General features: G+C 45.6%; 1 protein-coding gene and 1 pseudogene across 4 annotated transcripts; both read left to right on the top strand.

Moving 5' to 3' along the window:
- Positions 1 to 242: 242 nt before the first annotated feature.
- IP6K2 (inositol hexakisphosphate kinase 2) lies at positions 243 to 20770 on the top strand. Of its 4 annotated transcripts, none has more exons than XM_024565765.2 (6): positions 243 to 340; positions 11370 to 11701; positions 13611 to 13833; positions 14640 to 14815; positions 19387 to 19562; positions 19999 to 20770. In XM_024565765.2, exons 2-6 carry the CDS (start codon positions 11500 to 11502, stop codon positions 20497 to 20499), a joined length of 1278 nt encoding a protein of 425 aa, XP_024421533.1. In that variant the 5' UTR covers positions 243 to 340; positions 11370 to 11499; the 3' UTR covers positions 20500 to 20770. The 4 variants fall into 4 exon arrangements, with proteins under 4 accessions (XP_024421533.1, XP_024421534.1, XP_024421536.1 ...); XM_024565766.3 differs by having other exon boundaries at positions 331 to 422; XM_024565768.4 differs by lacking the exon at positions 243 to 340 and adding an exon at positions 3620 to 3826.
- On the top strand, positions 15618 to 19377 carry LOC112309661 (endogenous Bornavirus-like nucleoprotein 1; annotated as a pseudogene).
- Positions 20771 to 20993: the final 223 nt, after the last annotated feature.

The raw sequence follows: 20993 nt of genomic DNA, 5'->3' as shown, positions 1-20993 counted from the left end.
GGTAATCCGCATTGCACCCATCTACCCAAAGCCCATCTGTCTATGCAGTCACCCGCCCCTACCCCGACCTCTTTGGCCACCCCCTCAGTGGAGGTAGACAAAGCTCCGCCCTGTGCCCCGCCCTGCCCCTCCCCTCCCGGAAGCTGCCGCAGAGAATCCTGGCACCTTAGCAACAGCGCTTTTGAGATTACCCAATCCGCCAGCTGCGCTCCCAGTGCGAGCCAATAGCGAAAGTCGTCGGGAGCGAGATGCGGGGGGCGGGGTCCGGCGAGGCCGCCGCCATCTTAATGGGAGAGAAACAATAGGACGGAAGCACCGCAGGCCAGGGCTGTGGCCGCAGGTAACGCCCGCTTTTCGGCCCATCAGGCTTAGCCGCCCCGGGAGCTTTGCGGGAGGGTTTCTCCCGGCTGTTGTGGAGCGAGGTCTCTGGTCATTTGGGAAGGGGCTCTTGTTATTATGGTGGGGGGGGGTGATGGTGGTTGGGAGATTCCCAGGATCTTTGTGGGGCCGTGTTTCCGCGGGTCATTTGCGAGACTATGTCTTCAGGTTATTGGAAGATAAGATCTACCCTGGTTTTGAGGGGCAGTAGCTTCCCTGGTCGTGGGGTGGGGGGGAGGTGATCTCCCGGTTATTCGTGGGGTTCAGGATCTGCCTAGGTCATTGAGGAAGTCTCCTCGGGTCTTTGGGGAGCAAGAGCTCCCGGGTCATTGAGGGGTCTCCCCAGGACATGGGCGTCCACGATCTCTCGCGTTGCTGAGGGGGGTTTTCCTTGAGTGTTCGAGCGCCTCAGGTGCTGTTACCTGGGGCCGGCAGATGCGCAGCCATTTTGAGTGTTGAACGGCCTTGGGGCCTGTCAGCTGGTGTCGTCTGGTGGGGCAATCTGCACCCCTAACCTTATTATCCAAAACAGCCCTAAAATGGGTCAGAGGGAGCCTTCGTCTCTGTCACGCCGGATTACACAATGTTTGTTTTCTGCGTGCTAATGATTTGTTTCATTTTACGATTCGTTCTCATTAAGAAAGCGGCACTAGCAGATCCATGAGCACCAATGTTGTGAAAGTAAAATGTAGAAGTCAGTGAAATCTAGTGCTGTTAAGTGCCAGGGGAAATAGAACTAGTCAGTGCTTGAAATAAAACATTTTGATAGAAAACGTACCTAGAACAAGAATAAAATCATCTGGAAGAATGGTTTTAAGAAAAAGTACTGAAACTTTTGAAAAGTGGTAACAAAAATGTTGCCCATAGCCAGTTTTATGATAGGCTTTATAAAGCACCATGATAACTGTAATTTTGATGAGTTCTAGTATTTAAAGTATTTGCTGTACTTGCATTTTTAGCAGGGTAACATTTTGAGTGAACTAAGATGCTTATTTACATAGGTTGTTGCTGGGGAATTTGTATAATTGCATCCTGGAACCTGGTGTTAAGTATTTAAAGAACGTTTCAGGGTGGCATTGTTTTAACTGTAGCCACTATCAGAATTAGAAACTGGGTATCGTATTTGACATAATAGGCCAGTTGATCACTCAGTAACTTTTTCTTTGGAGAAAAAAATCATTTGAGCTGTTAACTGTTAACTCCAGCTGGTTGACCTGCCTTGTGATTTTAGAGTGGAATTCACAGGAATTGTTAGAAATCAAGGAGATGAGAACTAGGCCTAGAGTTGATATAATTGTAAAAATCAGTTTAGCAGATGTGATTGACTTACTTTGTGCTTCAAGTCATCGAAAGTGACAGACAACCCCTGGCTGGTGTGGCTCAGTGGGTTGAGCACCGGCCTGTGAATCAAAAGGTCGCTAGTTCGACTCCCAGTCAGGGCCCATGCCTGGGTTTCGGGCCAGGTCCCCAGTAGGGGGCGCATGAGAGGCAACCACACACTGATGTTTCTCTCCCTCTCCTTCTCTTCCCCTCTCTCTAAAAATGGATAAATAAAAATCTTTTTAAGAAATTAAAAAAAGAAAGTGCAGCAAGTGCAGTGTATACCTGTACCAGCCCTGTGTCTATCAGAGCAGCGGGATGTGTGAGGGACAGTGCTGACTGAGGAACCCTTCACTTGCAGAAGGCACCAGAGCTTTGCGCTGCAGTTGTCATCGGTATCTAGGCAACCACATTGAGCCTGAGCCTCCCTGAGGCCAGCTTGTTGAGGTGAAAATTTTCCATTGTTTGGCTCATCAAGAGGATGTACTTGGGAAGAATGTGTCCTTTAAGTGTTTTACCAAGTGAGGTAATCACCTTAAACAAATTGAACATATTTTTGCCATAGTAGAAAATAAGTAGGTGATTACTCTTACGTGAGGACATTTTTTAAAACTCAATTTTATCTATTTTTAGAGATAGGGGAAGGGAGGGAGAGAGGGAGAGAAACATTGATGTGAGAGAGAAACTGATTGTTTGTCATACACCCCTGATTGGGACCAAACCCACAACCCAGGCCTGTGCCTTGACTGGGAATCGAACCGGCAACCTTTTCAGTTTGAGAGACGATGTCCAACCAATCGAGCCACAGGGGCTGGGCTATTGAACATTTTCAGTTCTGCTATTATGAATAGAGGTTTTCATGTAGGCAGTGGAAGATGTCCTTCCATGTTTTCCGAGGTGAGTACCTCTGGAGGAGAGGCAGCTGAGTTGGTTGCTTATCTCCTGCTGAGGGTTTGGGTTTTTCTTGCTCTCTGTCTTTATCTGAGTATGAGAACACAAGAGTCTCTTCCTCAGGTCCTTTGAGCTGTCCTTGCCCTTTGTAGAACTTAACCTGGACCTTACGGGACAGACACACCACCACCTCTGCGGGGCTTGAGGACATGACGGGTTGATTCAGGTGCTTTACCCACATTGGGGGTCAGGGGAGGACTATAAGCCTGGGATGCAGGGTCCTGGGGCATTTGGGAAAGTGGACCTGCAGGGATGCCAGCTGGCAGCTGAGAGAGACTCTGGGTCCCCCAAAACTGATGCATGTAGCGAGGGCTGGGATAGAAAGGAACAGCTTCCCCTCTCCCAGGAATGCCTTATCTCACTCTCAAAACGTGTTTTTACTTTGAAAATACCTTTAGCTCCTTGTATGGAGCCAAAGAAAGGGAATAGTGTGGTAGATGTCAGAAGTGGAAGTACCCCTTTGGCCTTCCCTCCAGTCCTCAAATGTGCTCTCAGTAGACTGAAGTCACTGTCCTTAATCAGAAGCCAGGTGATTTGCCTCAGAACTATGGGTACAATTGACCTTGATTTCTCCAAAGAATTTTTCAGTATTTTGCTGTACTTTATTTTGGAAAGAAATCTCAGAACTCATGACAAAAATTGGCAGATGGTCCCTGTGACATAGTGCTGTGACCTGTGCAGTGCCGGGAGTCGTGTCCGTGTGTCCCCCCGCCCCCGCGTCTGGTTTTTCTCCTGGCTGGGCGTGGAGGGATATTGACCGTGCTCGGAGTGGTTGGGTGAGGAGAGCTGCCAGATTGGTGCCGTGAGCCTGGGATGTTTTATAGACCTTCTAGAGGGGAATTTACCTGAGTGAGGTGTTGTGAGGTCCCAGAGGAAATTGTATCCCCTGGGCACAGGATCTGGCAAGTGCAGGGTACACCATTATCCCTCCAGCGGCAGGTGCCACACTCGGGCTAGCCTGGGCAGGTCAGGGCTGCCTGGGTTCTATGGCTGCCCATGAGGACTGACTCATTTTTGTCATCCTTTTTTTTCCCAGGATGAGTTCATATGTCATCTGGTTTGAGAACTGACTGAGAGATGAGCATTGGTAAATACTGACCACAGGCAAGGAGCATGTAATCTTGCCTGAAGCTCAGGGAGTTTTACTTATTGACACATGAGAGAACTGTGACTCAAGGTAGGAATGTACCGCACAGATCTCAGATTTCAGCCATAGTCTGAGAGGGTCACTCTGTGTGTTTCTGTTGTGTAGGTTTCTTGCCAGGGGTGGGATTTGTATGTTACACCAAGGAGAAAGAGACTAAAGATGGAGATTTACCCTTTTTTAAGGAGGACTGAAAATTCATGTGTGTGTGGAATACATGTAGCTTTTTGTTTTTAAAAATTTGATATTCTAATAAAGAGGACATGTGAAACCTTAGAATTGCTCATTTAGATTTCCTTAAGGGAGTGGTGCTACAGTTTTAGCTAGAAGAAGCTTTTAAATTGCTAAAACTGTAATACTAATGCTGTAACTCTGATGAAAGTATTTCTAGGTAGCTGAAAGTATATTCTCCCTGTGCCCCTCCATCTCGGGGCCCTCTAGGCTTTCATTCCAGAAATCTGGTCTGATGAGGCCAGAGACGGGGCAGTGTGGTCCCACTGGTGGTTCCAGAGAGGAGAGACAATCTGAGAGACTGCTATTTCCCATAAGGAAAAGCTTGTTCAGATTTTTGGAACAGAATTTGCTGTTTTCTTTGTCTCTCAGCATTGGTGGAAGGATCTGCATTATTAGATTTTCATGAAACAGTTATCAGACCCGAGGACTGCAGGCATCTGCGTCAGGTAGATGCAGGGCTTTCGTGTCTTGTCTCACTGGCCCTGCTGCTGTGGCATGGTGGTCAGCCAGCCAGCCAGCCAGCCAGCCAGGCTGCAGTTCTTTTGAGGGTAGGCCTATGAGTCCAGCATTCTTAGCAGTGACTCCTTCATCTCAGGTACCTGTGTTTTTCGTGATGAGGCGCAGGTGATGTGGTGACATCGTAGTGCCACAGTGCACCCTTCTGTAAGGGATGTAATCATAGTATCTACTCCAGAGGGCTGTTGTGGGAGTCAGGTTCTCTCCCTAAATGGCAGTTCTCCTTTTGGCATGGTTGTGTCCTATTATCATCTTAGGCTGAGGAATTGGTCACGTCCTCCTCTGACTTCCTGGTGCCTTGTATACACCTTAGGGACAGGGTGTGTTGGGGTTGTTATCCTCACTTGTTTGCATGTGGTCCATGTCCTAGGTTCTCCATCATGGAGTGGAGCTCTGAGCTCGCATCATAGGTAAGATCAGTGATTTTCATGGAAAAGTTTAAAATCTCCAAGAGCTAAGCAGATCTGGGTTTTCCTGTTTTAGTTTCAGTAAATTCTTTTATTTCCCCCCAATGTCCGCCTAATTAAAAGATAACACATGCTTCGAGTTTGAGACTATTTCAAGAACATATAAAAAACTGAAGAGAAGGGAGTAATGACCTTACCACTTAGTACAGGCAGATCCAGGTTTTGTGGTACCTGAAGTTTATATAATGTTATGTAAATATAATTTATAATTTTAAATGTTATTTTTAAACAAAAGAAGTTACAATTATTTTGGTCCTACCAAAAATAATTAGGTAGGGTCCTGGCTGGTTGGCTTAGTTTTTTGGAGCATCGTCCCATTCACCATAAAATTGTGGGTTCAAATTCTGGTCAGGGCACATGCCTAGGTTGTGGCTTTGATTCCTGGTCAGGGCACATATGAGAGGCAACTGATCGATGTTTCTCTCTCTCTCCCCTACCCCTTCCTTTCTAAAATCAATAAATAGCTGTGGCTAGTGTGGCTCAGTGGATTGGGTGTTGGCCTGCGAACCCAAAGATTGCCGGTTCAATTCCCAAGCAGGGAACATGCCTGAGTTGTGGGCCAAGTTGCTGGTTAAGGGCATGAGAGAGGCAACCAATCTATGTTTCTCACACTGATGTTTCTCTCCCTCTCTTTCTCCCTCCCTTCCCCTCTCTCTAAAATAAATAAATAAAATCTTAAATAAAATAAATAAAAAATATATCTTTGAGTGGGAATTTAAATAAGGTTTTTTAAAAAAGAAATAATTAGGTAAGAAAGTGACTGTTTAAATTTGCCCTGGCTGGTGTGGCTCAGTGGAGTGAGTGCTGGCCTGTGAACCAAAGGTCTCCAGTCTAATTCCTGGTCAGGGCACAAGCCTGGCTTGCAGGCCAGGTCCCCAGCTGGGGGTTTGTGAGAGGCAACCAATTGATGTTTCTCTTGCACATTGATGTTCCCCCCTTCCCCTCTGTAAAAATAAATAAATAAAAATTTAAAAAATGTGTAGTTATGAAAGTTTCATAAGTTCAAAAATGTGTAAATAAAATGTAATCCCTTTATTGGAGTATAATTTCTGTACAGTAAGATTCATTGAGTTTAAGGGTATAATTTGATGAGTTTTGACAAATTATGCTCTCATAATCACTGTCCCAGTGATAGCATAGCATATATTCATTATGCCTAAAAGCTCGCCTGGGCCCCTTTGCAGCCAATCCTATTCTGCCCCTGGCAACTGCTTATCCTCTACTATAGTTTTGCTTTGTGTAGAATTTCATATAAATGGAATTATGCAATGTATCCTTTGTGACTTTTTCCACTTAACATAATGCTTTTGTGTCAAATCTTTGTTTACATGTATCAATACATTATTTTTAGTGAATGTTCTTTCGTTCCATTGTATAGATACACCGTGATTTGTTCATTCATTCACCTATTTGATGAACATTTGAGTTTTTCCTTTTGACTTGTGAATAGCGCTGCTATGAACAGTTGTGTACAAATCTTTCTGTAGACATTTGTTTTTATTTCTCTTAGGTAAATACCTATGAGTAAGATTGCTGGGTCATATAAGTATATGCTTAATTTTATGAGAAACTGCCAAACTGTTTTCCAAAGTGGTTGTATCTTTTTGTATTTCTCCCGGCAGTGTTTGAGAGCTCCAGTGACTGACCCTTGTGGTGGAGTTGGGTGGTATGTGTGGATGTGTAGGGGTGCCAGGCAGTGGCCTGGGGGCTCAGGGAGATAGCAGAGGTGTGGGTGAAAAGGGCTGTTTCTCCATCAGGCTAGTGTGTCTCACACCATCCCCTGTGACTCCCCAATCTTGGGGTTTGTCTTCAGGCAGAGTAAGCAGCCCCAGCAGATCCCATTTGTAGCCTCATTAACTAAATTCTAGATGTGTGCGCTAAGGGCCCAGAGGCTCTCATGAGTCATGGCTGTTTTATTTGTAGCATTTTAAAAGTTAAGAATACTGGGTATTGTTTCCAGCAGATTCTTAAACCAATATGATAGATTCAGGGATGTGGGGTGTGAGGGAAAGCTGTGTCCTAGCCCAGGATGAATCCTGCTCTGTGTTTCTTAACTGTTCCTAGTTTCATGGACAAATGTGTGAGGTAATATAGGAAGCTAAAATAGATACTAAATCTGAAGCCATTGTTTTATGGTATTCCCTGTCTTCTTAGGTACAGTGTCCATTCGTTTCATGGACTTCACAGTAACCATTACTACCCCAGGGTTCTTGGGAAACTGAGCTTTAGACCTCAGATGTTTGAAAACCATTAAGAGAGATCCTGCTGCTCAGACTGCTGTGACACACACACACACACACACACACACACACACACACACACACACACACGGAGAGAAAGAGAGAGAGGGAGGGAGGGAGGAGGGGGTAAAATAGAGCAGGTGCTTTGGGTGCTTTTCTTTTGAGGCTACTAGGGAAGTTGATCCTTCATTTTCCTACGGGGGTAGAATCTGAGGGCCCCGAGAACAGAAGCCCTACCACTTGGTCTGCAATCCCAAATGTGAGAAATATGTTCTTGTGAAGTCATACTTACATTCATGGTGAAAGATTGAATTTAACTGAAATAAAAGAATCACAAATATTATTGTGATTCTTTGTGATTCTGCTGACCTTATTATGTGCAGTGCATTGATAGTTACTTGTTTTTCCTTCTTGATTAAAATATTAATCTGATAACACAGCCCACAGAATAGAGATCTACTCCAGGCCTCCCCTCTCTATTTTACGGATCAGAAAACAGATGGTAAAACTTAAAGGGAGCCAGGCACTTGGAGACTTCCTCCAAGTAATTAAGTTGCAGATCTGGGACCATAATCTGGCCCCACCTCACTACAGGATAATTTTGCCTGACATTTGTAAGTTTCCTCTGTCATCAGACTTGGCTCAGGTGAGAATGAGCCTTATTTTTCTTGCTTCTCTGCTCAAGATAATGAGTCTTCTCCAGGGATCAGTGCCCTGTGAACTGCCAGAGTTGGGTGTTGAGGGGAGTGTGGCAAAGTGCCACATCATACCCAGCAGCTAATGATCACAGTGGGGACCTGGGAGGAGGAGGTAGGGACCCTAACCAGGCCTTTCAGCCTCCAGGTACACCCATGACCCATACTCTAGAGAGCTGCCGTAAAGGACTAGTTTTTATCATTGGAGATGGGAATGGATGAGAGATGGCTGGAAAGAGATTTTTCTGTTTAACTGAATACATTTAGGAATTTTGAACAGAGCTGGAATAGGATTTGTATTGTTAGCATTGCTCAGATAACAAAAGCAGTTTCACACTTTTATGAAAGATTGGGATTATGTTTCTAAAGCCTGGCCCATGAGGAGTGTCTTTATACTTTCAGAATTTAATGATTATGGTACCTGGTTTGTGCTTGGGTACTGGAAGGCTGACCACGAGTCAATCAGTAGGTTTCTTTTGGCATTGCTTTTACTCAAGAGGTCTTTTCAGTTAGATGAGTGTGAACTAGTCTCCATAGACCTTGAGAAGGGGCTTGTGTGGCCAAGCATCTCAGAGCTCCACCTTATGGAGAGTCTGGAATGGCTGGAATGTACTCTTCTAGAGTTGATTGCCTGTGATGTTTCTTGGGACTCTTCTTAGCACATGCCCTCCTGAGAGCTTCTCTGATGATGAGAAGGTAGGGCCAGGTTAGAAATCAGGACCTTTGATTTTCTCTTCTTTGCATATAGGGAAGCTTATTGATTTCTAATTCTTGAGTCCAGTTAGGGCCCACAGTTGGTTCTCTCTGAAAGGAGGAAACTAACACCAGTTTGAACTTGTTAAAAGAGGCTGTAGTCATGTGCCACATAATGACATTTTGGTTCAGTCAGCAATGGGCCAGATATATCATGGCTGTCCCATAAGATTATAATAGAGCTGAAAAATTCCTATCACCTAGTGACGTAGCTATGTTAACGTTGTAGCACAACACATTACTCACATGTTTGTGGCAGTGCTGGTATAAACAAGCCTGCGGCTCTGCCAGTTGTATAAAAAGGTATAGCACGTGCAATTATGTATAGTGCCTAATACTTGATAATGATAATAACTGACTGTGTCACTGGTTTATATTTTAAAGATTGTATTTATTTTTAGAGGGAGGGAGAAGGAGAGGGAGAGAAACATCAATCAGTTGCCTCTTGAACGCCCCCAAGCAGGGACCTGGCCCAAAACTCAGGCATGTGCTCTGGCCGGGTCCTGATCAGGAATGGAACTGGCGACCTTTCAGTTTGCGGGACAACATCCAACCCACTGAGCCATACAAGTCAGGGCACTGGTTTATGTATTTACTATACTGTACTTTTTATTATTATTTCAGAGTGTACTCATTCTAATTATAAAAAAACCAAAGGTCTGCTGTAAAAACTATGTGTGGTATGCTGGCAGCAGCCTCATATACCTTGTGTTTACTGTGCCTCTTGATTGCATCATTTTTTCTTGTGCTTGATTTAATCTCATGTTGTTTTGTACAGTAACATGCTGTACAGGCTTGTAGCCTAGGAGCAATAGGCTATACCATATCCTAGGTATGTAGTAGGCTGTACCATCTAGGTTTGTGTAGGTGCACTCTGGTGTTCACACAATGAAAAAACCAACTAATGATGCATTTCTCAGAACATACCCTTTTTGTTAAGTGGTTGATGACTGTATTTTATAAATATACGGTGAAAGCACTCTCGTAGGACAAACTAAATGAGTTCCCAAGTGTGCAGGAGTGCACACCAAGGCAGAGACCCTGAGCCCTGTAACAGCAGCCATGTGGGAGCATCCAACAGATGGAGGTTCATTTGGGAGCTGTGGCTTATTGTCCCTTGCTCTGGATGAGTTTCTTCACCTCCCCAAATCAGGTTCATTGTTTGCAACAGAGAGTAGTGTCTGCCTCTTAGAAAGCATCATGAGGACTAAGTGAAGTATGTTCCTGCATTGAACCTGGCACATAACCTATTACATGCCATCTCCATCAGTGGCACATCTCCATCAGACCATCTTCACCACCACCATCTCAGGTGGCATATTGGGAACCAGAGGAATTCCCAGTGAGAAACACTGTACAGATACTGAAGTGTGGCCCAAGCCCTGTAAGTAGGGCTAGCAGTGACTGTGTAGTCCACAAGTTACAGACAGAAAACAGAAAACTAGCTTGATGTGCCCTGAAATGGTTAACAGTTGTATATAGGCATGCTTTGCTGAGATCCAGTGTATTTGGGAGTGCAAAGTCAGGTGTAGGGCCCTGGACCTCAGAGTGGGAGAAAACTGTGATGCCCTGGGAGGGCAGCTTTGATCTAGGTGTGCCGAAGCCCTGGGTGATGTGTCTCAGTGGATTGAGCACCAGCCTGTGAACCAGAGGGTCGCCAATTGATTCCCAGTCAAGGGCACATGCCAGGGTTGCAAGCCAGGTTTCCAGTGGGGGGCACACGTGAGAGGCAACCACACATTACTGTTTCTCTACCCCTCTTTCTCCCTCTCTTCCCCTCTCTAAACATAAATAAGTAAAATCTTTTTAAAAAATTAAAAAAAATAAAGGTGTACACCTCAGATTTGGAGATCAGGATAGAAATGATAAAAATAGTCAGTGACCTAGAATGCTGTGTATCTTTTTAAAGGGAGTTGGCCTTGATCTGTTTTTAGATACAGACATTAATTATTAAAGCTAGGTCCAATCTCCACTGCTAATAAGGTTAATGAGGCATGTCTTTGGCCTTGGGTAGGGATGGTGTTTGTGGACACCCTGGGGTGGGGGAGAGTAAATCTTACTAGATGGTGTGTAAGCAGGTTTTCCCTTTAAGTGCATTTTATAAAAACATAATTAATGACCAAGAGTGAACCCTGATATAAACTGTGATCATGTAGGTTCATCATCATTTGTAACAAATGCACTGTACTGGTGGGGGATACTGATAATGGGGGAGGTTAGGCATATGTGGAAGCAGGTAAGTTTTATGGGAAATCTTAATTTTGCTGTGAACCTAAAACTCTTCTTAAAAAGTTTATTAAAAATACATAGTTTACGAAGAGACTTGGACATCTATTACCTTAAGTTTAACAAATTTATTAGGAAATGGTAAGATTTAATCCAAATATTAGGTTTGAAATTGTGACTTTCCCTCAGTGGCTGTCTAAGGCAGGGGCTGTCTAAGGCAGGGGCTGTTTAGGCACCTGGAGCCAGTCCCTGCTAGTTGGTGTCTGGCCCCGCCCTGCAAGAGTTCTGGCTCTTTGTTTCTGCGGGTGGAGGCGGGGCTGGAGTGGGTGAAGTGGGCCTGCGCCCTGGGTGAGCTCAGTCTATTTTGCTGTTGAAGGAGGGCTACCCTCTATCTAAGGTGGTTCCCAGGCCGCTTCCAACTCCTGTCACTGTTTGCTTCTGGCAGAGCGTCCTGACCTGTGCGACCGAGGAGTGGAGGCCAGACATACCGACGCAGGGACAGAGGACACACGGAGGACTCGCTGGCTGCTGGACCCTGCCACCTCCCCCTTTTCCCTGCCGCCTGTGCTTGGAGGATGAGCCCAGCCTTCAGGGCCATGGAGGTGGAGCCCCGAGCCAAGGGCGTCCTGCTGGAGCCCTTTGTCCACCAGGTTGGGGGGCATTCCTGTGTGCTCCACTTCAACGAGACAACTCTGTGCAAGCCCCTGATCCCGAGGGAGCACCAGTTCTACGAGACTCTTCCAGCTGAGATGCGCAAATTCACTCCCCAGTATAAAGGTGAGCCCCAAGCTGCTGGTACAGGTCGCCAGCGCCTGGCGAGGACATGTGAGGCCAGGCGAAGCAAGGCATTGTGACCTTCCATGGCAGCCATCCTGGGAACCCTCACCCCCTCCCACTCACTATGTGTTTTCCCTCCTCCTCCTCCTCTTGGCCCTGAGCCCAGCACCTCACACCCTCAGTTTTCAAGCCCTGGTAAGATTGCTCAATTCTCTGTTGTTCTGTGGATTGTTTTGAGTTTATTTTTGGATTTTGGTGGAAGTGTAGTTGTGTTTTATGTTCAAGTGTCTCTTGGTCACAGTAATCCATAGACCCCATGGGGGACAGCGGGGGCAGACTTTGGGAGAATTTTACCCAGAATACTTGCTGCCTGCTTTTTGTCCTCCAGAAAACCAGAAGCCTCTGTGATTAGGTAGGCTTGGGAGCAGGGTTGAGTCAGATGGAATGCAGGAGTGGGAGGCCTGTGCTGATTAGCTGAAGCCCATTGCTATTACAGAATGTCCCTGAAATTGCTATGTTACAACCTTTATTCACACACGGTGTCTCTCTTTTGTAATGCATTTTGGGAGGATATCCACAGCCACCAGCATGGTGTGGTCTTTCCTGGGGAGGTGGGAATCCTTTGTAAATCAAGAAAGAATCCATTAAGGAAATTAATTTAAATTTGCATTTCCTGGTTATACAAAAGACTCTTGAACAACTTAGTTTCTTCTGGGACTGTTGAAACATACTCTTTGAAGACAGGTACTGGGGGCCTCTGTATTCTGAATATGCATGTGTGTTGTGGGGGGGGTGGGGGGTGGGGAGTTGGGGGCCCTCACTTGGTCCTTCTCTGTTGTTTTTTCCAGGACAAAGCCAAAGGCCCCTTGTTAGCTGGCTGCCCCTGCCCCCTTTTTTCCCCTGGTTCTTTTCCCATGCAGGGAAGTGTGGTCCCCTGAATTTCCCACCCCGGCTCCTCTGCGCGCAGAGCCGGGGACCACCTCAGAAGTGTCGTCTCTCTCTGAGCACGCATTCCCCTGCAGCAGGCGGGCAGCAAGCAAATTGATCCTGGGCCAGAGAGGTCTGGGAGGAAAGGTGTTCAGCCAGTCGGTTGTAAGGCGCTCGTCGGCACCTGCTGAAATGCTGCCACTTGACAAACCCCTCCTCAAAGACTGACTAAATTACACATGGCAGGTTCTAGAGACTGAAGGGGGAGAGAGCTGCTTTCAAGGCCACCACGCATCTGTGTTCCCAGCCCAACCCTATTCACCTTGTGTTTATTTTGTTCTTTTGTGACTCCAGACCTCAAGAGACCAATAAAGTACATTGAGAAGGACAAAAAGGCCTGGGGCACCCGCCAGAAAGGTGGTGCTGCAAGAAGCCTTTGCTAGGGTGTCTGTTGTGCTGTGTGGCTTGTTTTGTTTGCTCTTTTATTTTGTTTTGCTTGCCCAGTCTCCCTTTACCCTTGAATGCTTCTTACCCCTCAGGGAAACCTGTATTCTCTGTGGTCAGGCTCTGCTTTAAAGTAAGCCTTGAGGCCGTCAGTATTTCTGTTTAGGGAATAAAATTTCCCACAAGATATAAAGAGCAAATGTTTTTAAGTCTCTCTTAGGACTAGAAGAATTACATAAAAATTAATAAACATTTTCAATGATGGAAAAATGTGTCTTGTAATTCTTTGGCTCTTGCCTTGTTGAGTGTATCAGAGAGGAAGACTCTGGGCCATGTTTGCTCCCTAATCACTTGTCTTGTATGGTGTCATCTTTTCTAGCTGTTTTAATATTTGTTAGGTTTGCAGATGAGTTTGGGGCCTCGGGCAACATAGAGACTAAGGAACAGGGTAAGAAACCCCCCCCACCAGTGTTACAATCGTGTAATTTATAACACATGTGGAATTAAAAGTCCTCTCTGCTGCTCACCCCCCTTCCAGGTGTGGTATCTGCACGCTTTGAAGAAGATGAAGACAGGAACTTGTGTTTAATAGCATATCCCTTAAAAGGGGACCATGGAACTCTGGACAGTGTAGATAATTCAGACTGTGAACCAAAAAGTAAGCTCCTAAGGTGGACAAACAAAAAACATCATGTCCTAGAAACAGAAAAGACCCCCAAGGACTGGATGCGGCAGCACCGGAAGGAGGAGAAGATGAAGAGGTGGGTATAAACTGATGGGAACCCTGACTCTCTGGGAGGGAGGTATCGGGAATCTTAGCTACAGCTCAGTGGCCAGTTTTCCTCATGGCATACCCAGCTTTTCTTTAACTGACTCTGCATGAAATTATGCCATTTTGGGTAAACAGCTGTAGCGACAGCTGTAAAAGAATCTCAGTCACTCGTTCCTTCTGTGCCAGGCCCTACGCTGCATCCTGGGGATGTAGCAGTGACCGAGACAGCCATCTGGTTCAGGTTGTTCACTGACAGAGAGAGACAACATGGTCTGCTGGGCATCCCCGAAACTCAGGAGTCCATCTAGGCAGGGCCTTCCACGTGCCACACCTTGGCAGAGCTTGTAAAAATGTAAATTGAAGTATGTATATATAATGTAGCTAATTATGCTGACTTGAGACCATGGAATTTCAATTCAGATTTCCCCAGTCAGGGAACCTTGATGTACCAGAAGCCAGGGGGGTTACTGCCTTGAAGAAGAGGGCAATGCAGGCTGCCCTGTAGGGCTGGGCAGCAGGCAAAGGCTATTCTTGCATCATAGGTTCTCCTCATATTAGATAAACAGGGAGCTGGCTTCTTAATGTAAAAAAAAAAAAAATAACTTTGTTGAGGTATAATATACATACACTAATATACGTGCAATGAAATATACCATTTAAAGTGTTTGATGTGTACAATGAAACCGCCACACCAAGATATCAAACTTCCTATCACTCCAGAAAGTTCCTTTGTGCTTCTTTGGCCCTTAATTTTGATAAGATACTGTGATTTATTGGCTTCTTATCTCTTCATAGCCATAAGTTAGGAGAAGAATTTGAATGGCTAAAGAAATCTGAAGTTTTATACTACAATGTAGAGAAAAAGGGGAATGTAAGTTCCCAGCTTAAACACTATAACCCTTGGAGCATGAAGTGTCACCAGCAACAGTTACAGAGAATGAAGGAAAATGCAAAACATCGGAATCAGTACAGTATCCTTTGTTCACAGGCCTTGGGGTGGGGGGAGGGAAGGAGCCCCATGGAGCTTGGAGAGAAGGGTTGGGAGTTTTCCATCATGGTTGTGGCAGGACACTGCTGTGTGATAGCTGTGTGCAGACCTCACTCTCCTTGGGCCCAGGGGCTAGTCTGGGAGTGCAGATGGTAGGGCAGGGGGTTGAGGGTCTCTGGGGGTGAGTGGCTTCTCACGAAGGGGCCAGCCTGCATCAGGGGTCTTCTAGCCGAGAGTGCAAGGGGCGGGTTCATGTTTCAGACTCCTCCAGAAGTCCCCGAAGGGCACCTACCTGCCAAGGGCCAGCCAGGGTTGGGGGGACTGACCAGGCTGGCATGTGAAGAAAGCACAGGGTCCTTTTTTTCTCCCCTTTTTACCTGTTAAGCTGTGTTACAGATTTTTCTTTTTAAATCTTATGGGGGGGAATTCCTCAGAATTGAGTGCAGTTTATTTATTTATTTATGATTTTATTCATTCTTACAGAAAAGGGAGGGAGAAAGGGAGAGAAACATTTATGTGTGGGGGAGACATCTGTCAGTTGCCTCTCCCACAGCCCCAACTGGGGACCTGGCCCCCAAGCCAGGCACGTGCCCTGACAGGGAATCAAACCAGCAACCCTTTGGTTCACAGGCCAGCACTCAATCCACTGAGCCACACTAGGCAGAGCTGTTTTATTTATTTTTCACATTTTATTAAGGAAAAATTTAAACGTATTAAAAGTGGACTGGGTTGAATCTTTAAGTACTAGTCTCCCAGATTTAGACCGACACCATCAGCCTTGTGTCATGACCATCTCTGTACATCCTGTGCCCCACAGCTGAACTGTTTCGGAGGCTGGTCTCGGGTGTAACGCTCCACCCATGTGCACTTAGCATGCATTTCTAAAAGATATGGGTATTTTAAAACATTAACACTTATTACTCCTTAAAAGTGGACAGTAATTCCTTACTATGAAATCCTTAGTTTCTGTCCACATTTTCCTAATTGTCTCAGAAATATGTTTTTATTCACCTTCACTCCTCTGCTCTACCAGCTGTGCTGTTGAAGGGAGTATGTTTTTATTGATAGTGTCTTTGAATGAAGACCCAGATGAGGCTCACATGCTCCATTTGGTTGACATGTTTTAAGTCTTTTTAAATACCCTTCTTTTTTTTTCTTGGAAATTTCTTGCCAAAGAAACTGGGTCTTCTAGAGTTTCCCACTATCTGGATTTTACTGATTAAGTTCCTGTGGTGTCTTTTACATGTTGCTCTGTCTCTTCTGTTTCCATTAAGTTGATTATTTGATCTACAGGCTTGATCAGATTCGGGTTAAATTTGGGGGGGTGGGGACAAGAGCCTCTCGGAGATGGTATTGTTCATGACCATCAGGAAATAGTGTTTGGTTGTCTTTCTCTTTTGTGTTGTCATTGCCTTAGATCTATTTTTTTCATTAAGTGATTTTCTAATTTTGTCATTCCTTCATTCACTAGCTAGAATCCTACTATAAAGAAAAACTTCATACACATTAATTGGCAAACACAGCAACTCAGCATCAGGTGACCCCATCCAGTAGTTACTGAAGGGGAACTAGTTTCTAAGTTCGCTTGGAAAGTTTAGACAATGTCCAACTGATATTGATGAGCCCTGCCCTGATATTGGTGAGCAAGAGGACATTGAGAGGGCTACTAAGTCAATGTTTAATCCAGCGCATTACTCGGCGTTTCACCTGGTCATTGCAAGCCTCATGTTCTTATGCTTCCTGTTCGGTGGTCTGCATGAGAACTTTCTCTCGGTTGTTGTTCCAAGAGAATCTCACCTTATTGCCCCAATTAGTGGGAAAAATGAAACAAAAACTCCTTATGGAACAAATCTCAAAGGGAAGATTCCCCCCCCCTCCGCCCCGCCCCAAGTTTACATCTCTGGAATTGTCCTCAATTATCTGGTGTTGCTCTGACCTTTTGATTGGTGTCATTGGATCAAGTGACAGAGTAATAGTGAATAGTCTGCAAATCCAGCAACATTTCGAGACATTTCTGGTGGTTACTCTTCAGTGGTCCGCCCATGGGGAACAAGCAGATTGACCTCTTAACTATGACGCAGGTCCTGCTATTGATGGATAGATTCCCAGCAATGTGTTGGATCTTACGTGTTTGTTATGCTTAATTGGGAATTTGAGTCTCCTTGCACGGAGATGCTTGATCAAATCTGACTCGGAGCAAGGAGAGCGTAAGCGACAACATATTCAATTCGGATGTTCCTGGAACAGTGCATAGACAGGTCCGTTGTGCTGTCCCCAGATGTTAATGGTGTCATAGTGTTTGAGGAGAAAGGTCTTAGCTTGTAAAGAAGGCACTCGGTCAGTGTTTTGAAAATGGAGGAGCATTGAGGCACCCGCCATGTTGGAAATTTCACCGTGCATGTCCCCAGGTCTTGCCACAGTGGCAAACTTTTGGGCTTGGAGATCAAATCCTACATATTCTGGTTTCAAGGCCGCTGATACCATTCTGGGCAACTATCACACTACCGCTTATTCAGATGATATCAGTGAGAAAGGTCTGGAAAGGCTCAATGTCCTAAGGCAACATGGCATCACAGAATATGAATAATTTCTTGTATATTCAAAATAAACTTTTCCTCATCAGCTATGTGCTTATCCTGAGGTATAGTTTATCTAGGAAGGAAAGGCAGGTTAAACTTTTTATTTACTAGGTATGTATTAGGAATAATGGGTAGGTTTCTTAACATCCTCCATAAGTGACCAGTGACGGTTTTTTGTTTTTGTTTTTGATTGATTTTGAGAGAGAGAGAGAAACATTGCCTTGTTGTTCAACTCGTGGATGCATTCTTTGGTTGGTTTTTGTATGTGCCCTAACTGGGGATTGAACCTGCAACCTTGGCATATCAGGACACCCTAACCGAGCTACGCTGCTAGAGTGACTATTGGTTGGGGTTTTTTAGCATCATTACGAATCTGTGAATTTAAACATATTTGACATTGCATTTATCTTTATTAATGCTCAAATTGTCTCATGTTTGGCCAATGGAAGACCTTTTATTTTTTATTAAAAATTATTTTTTATTTATTTTAGAGAGGAAGAGGGAGAGAAACATCAGCATATAAGAGATATGCGGATAGGTTACCTTTTGTTTGCTCCCATCTGGGCACCTAGCCTGCAACCCAGGCATGGCCCTGACTGGGGATCAAACTGGCTTCCTCTCAGTTTGCAGGCCCATACTCAGTCTACTGAGCCACACCAGCCTGAGCAAGACTTTAAAAGAGAAAATCTTTACTCAAGGATATGTTTTTCTTGATTTTAGAGAGAAAGGAAAGGAGAGAAAGAGAAATGTTGATGAGAGGAAAACACTGATTGGTTGCCTTCTGTATACACCCCAACCAGGGCTCAAACGCCAACCTAGGTATGTGCCCTGACTGGAGATTGAACCTGCAACCCTTTGGTGTATGGGACAGTGTTCAACCAATTGAGCTACCTGGCCAGGGTTTGTGTTTTTATCCTCACCTGAGGGTATGTTACATAGATTTTAGAGAAGCAGCAGGAGAGAGAGAGACATTACTGTGTGAGAGAAACAGCTCCCGTGTGCCACCCTGACTGGGAGCAAACAGTGGGAGACATTTTTAAAAAGCTCCTGTGTAATCACAACAGTCTGTGATAGATGTCTGTCTTTTACTTTCTGATACGGAAAGATGTCCAGGGTCATTTAGGTTTCTTGCTCCAGATGTGAATTTAGTTATTCCTCTTAAGGCAGGGGTTGCAAACCTTTTCCATAAAGGGCCAGATAGTAAACATTTTAGGCTTTGCAGGCCACACTCTGGCATTGTAGCATGAAAGCAGTCATAATGAGTATGACTGTATTCCAATAAAACTGTTTATGGTCACTGAGATTTGAATTTTCATTTTCACGTGCCATGACGTGTTTTATATATATTTTCTGAACTCTTAAAATTATAAGAACCATTCTTAGCTTACAGGTTATATATACAATGAGTAGGGGGCCACAGTTCAACAATTCCTGCCCTAGAAGTGCCTGTCTGGAGCTAGGGGTGCTCAAACATCTGGTCATCATTTCTAGACCTTTACAGTGCACGTAGCTGGGAAATAACACTTATTTTAAAGAGAGACTCTTGATGAGTTCATACTGATGTCTCCAGTTCATTTAAAATTTTTTAAAATTTATTTTTAGAGAGAGACATTGCTTTGTTGTTCCACTTATTCATGCATTCATTTGTTGAGTCTTAAATGTGCTCTGACAGGGGATCAAACCTGCAACCTTGTGTGTTGGGACAAGCTCTAACCAGGGCTCTAGTTCATATTTAAGGCCTATGTTGAGTCCAGACCCAGGCTATTCTCAGGCAAGTTACCTGATGAAAACTGAAGATGCCTTTTAACCTATGGTCAGCCTTGGGCTCCTTGTAGGAGATGGCAGAACTGATGGGACCCTCTGTGGTATTGGGTTTCACTGGGCACTGTGTGCAGGCATTATACCCTGGGATTGCCAAGGACCCATGCAGTGCTACACCTCCTCTTTTAGAGGGGGGTTTTCCTTAACCACTCAGAATTTATCTTACTGGAGAACCTGACCTCCCGGTATGAGATGCCTTGTGTCCTGGACCTCAAGATGGGCACACGCCAGCATGGTGACGATGCTTCAGAGGAGAAGGCAGCCAACCAGATCCGAAAATGCCAGCAGAGCACATCTGCGGTCATTGGTGTGCGCGTGTGTGGCATGCAGGTGAGAGGAGAGCTGGTGCGTGGTGTGGGCTGGCTAGGTCATCCAGTAGCTGTGACTCCCCTCACCCTGGCATAGTCCTGTTTTCTCAAAAGATACCAGATTTGACTAAATCTAGCACTTTCTGGTTTGAAAAGAACTCACGCATGCCTGGGTGGTCCCCTTTGGGGCTGGCCTGGCTGGCGGAGTCCAGGGTCCAGACACAGGAGGGAAAGGCAAGACGGTTAGGTCCTCTCCACCAACCATATACTGAACAGGTGGCTGGGGAAACCCAAGTCAGAGGGCTGGATCCTGAGTGAGTGTTGATTGGAGATGACAGTGTCTTCTGTAACGCAGCAAGTCAAAGGATGTGATCCAGGGCTGCAGTTTTTGCAAACCACTCCCGAGGGTCTGGGCTTTGAGGTGTCTGTCAGCATCTGACTTGGTCTTCCTTCCACAGGTATACCAGGCGGGCAGTGGGCAGCTCATGTTCATGAACAAGTACCACGGACGGAAGCTGTCTGTGCAGGGCTTTAAGGAGGCACTCTACCAGTTCTTCCACAATGGGCGGTACCTGCGCCGTGAGCTCCTGGGCCCTGTGCTTAAGAAGCTGGCTGAGCTCAAGGCTGTGTTGGAGCGACAGGAGTCTTACCGCTTCTACTCAAGCTCCCTGCTAGTCATCTATGATGGCAAGGAGCGGCCTGAGGTGGCCCTGGACTCAGATGCTGAGGACTTGGAGGACCTGTCAGAGGAGTCAGCTGATGAGTCTGCTGGTGCCTATGCCTTCAAGCCCATCGGTGCCAGCTCAGTGGACGTGCGCATGATTGACTTTGCACACACCACCTGTAGGCTGTATGGCGAGGACAGTGTGGTACATGAGGGCCAGGATGCTGGCTATATCTTTGGGCTCCAGAGCCTGATAGACATTGTCACAGAGATAAATGAGGAAAGTGGGGAGTGAGCTTGTTGGCTGCAACAGCACTTGACTCTCTGTGTCCCAGGCACAGCTGTGCTGTGTTGGGGAGGTGGCCAGTATGGCCAGGCAGTGTGGCCTCTGCAGCCTGGAGCTGATGTTCAGAGGCCTCTGTGAGTCCCAGCCTGGGCCAGCCCCAGCCACGCTTTGAGTCTTTATTTATTTTAACTGTTTCTTCAACATTCCACATTTGATGATGCAGATACCTCTTTCTTCCCTGAGTGTAAATGTTCTAATACAAATCCTTTTGTTAATTGTACACAGTGCTGCTGTCGTTCTTGCCAGAGGCAGGCAGCCAACTCCCCTTCCAACCCTCAGAAGCCTCCTCACCATTCTCCTTGCCACCGTCTCCACTCCATGGCGTGGTCCTCAGTCCCCTAAACTGGCACCCTGTGGTCACCCAAAAAAGACCCTCACACATACAACTAACTTTAGCAGGATTCCTGTGGGGTCTGTGGTGGCCTAGTGTCCCACTCCCTATG

The sequence above is a fragment of the Desmodus rotundus genome, chromosome 8 (genome assembly GCF_022682495.2).
Source record: "Desmodus rotundus isolate HL8 chromosome 8, HLdesRot8A.1, whole genome shotgun sequence".
Lineage (NCBI taxonomy): Eukaryota > Metazoa > Chordata > Mammalia > Chiroptera > Phyllostomidae > Desmodus > Desmodus rotundus.
This window is presented reverse-complemented; position numbering and strand designations above follow the sequence as displayed.

Excerpts from the sequence above, each read along its gene's own strand:
- IP6K2 (XM_024565765.2), top strand. The coding sequence starts at position 11,500 with ATGAGCCCAGCCTTCAGGGCCATGGAGGTGGAGCCCCGAGCCAAGGGC. Across the intron at positions 13,834-14,639 it reads AAGGAGGAGAAGATGAAGAG|CCATAAGTTAGGAGAAGAAT; the intron begins GTGGGTATAAAC and ends ATCTCTTCATAG. Across the intron at positions 19,563-19,998 it reads TGCGCGTGTGTGGCATGCAG|GTATACCAGGCGGGCAGTGG; the intron begins GTGAGAGGAGAG and ends TTCCTTCCACAG.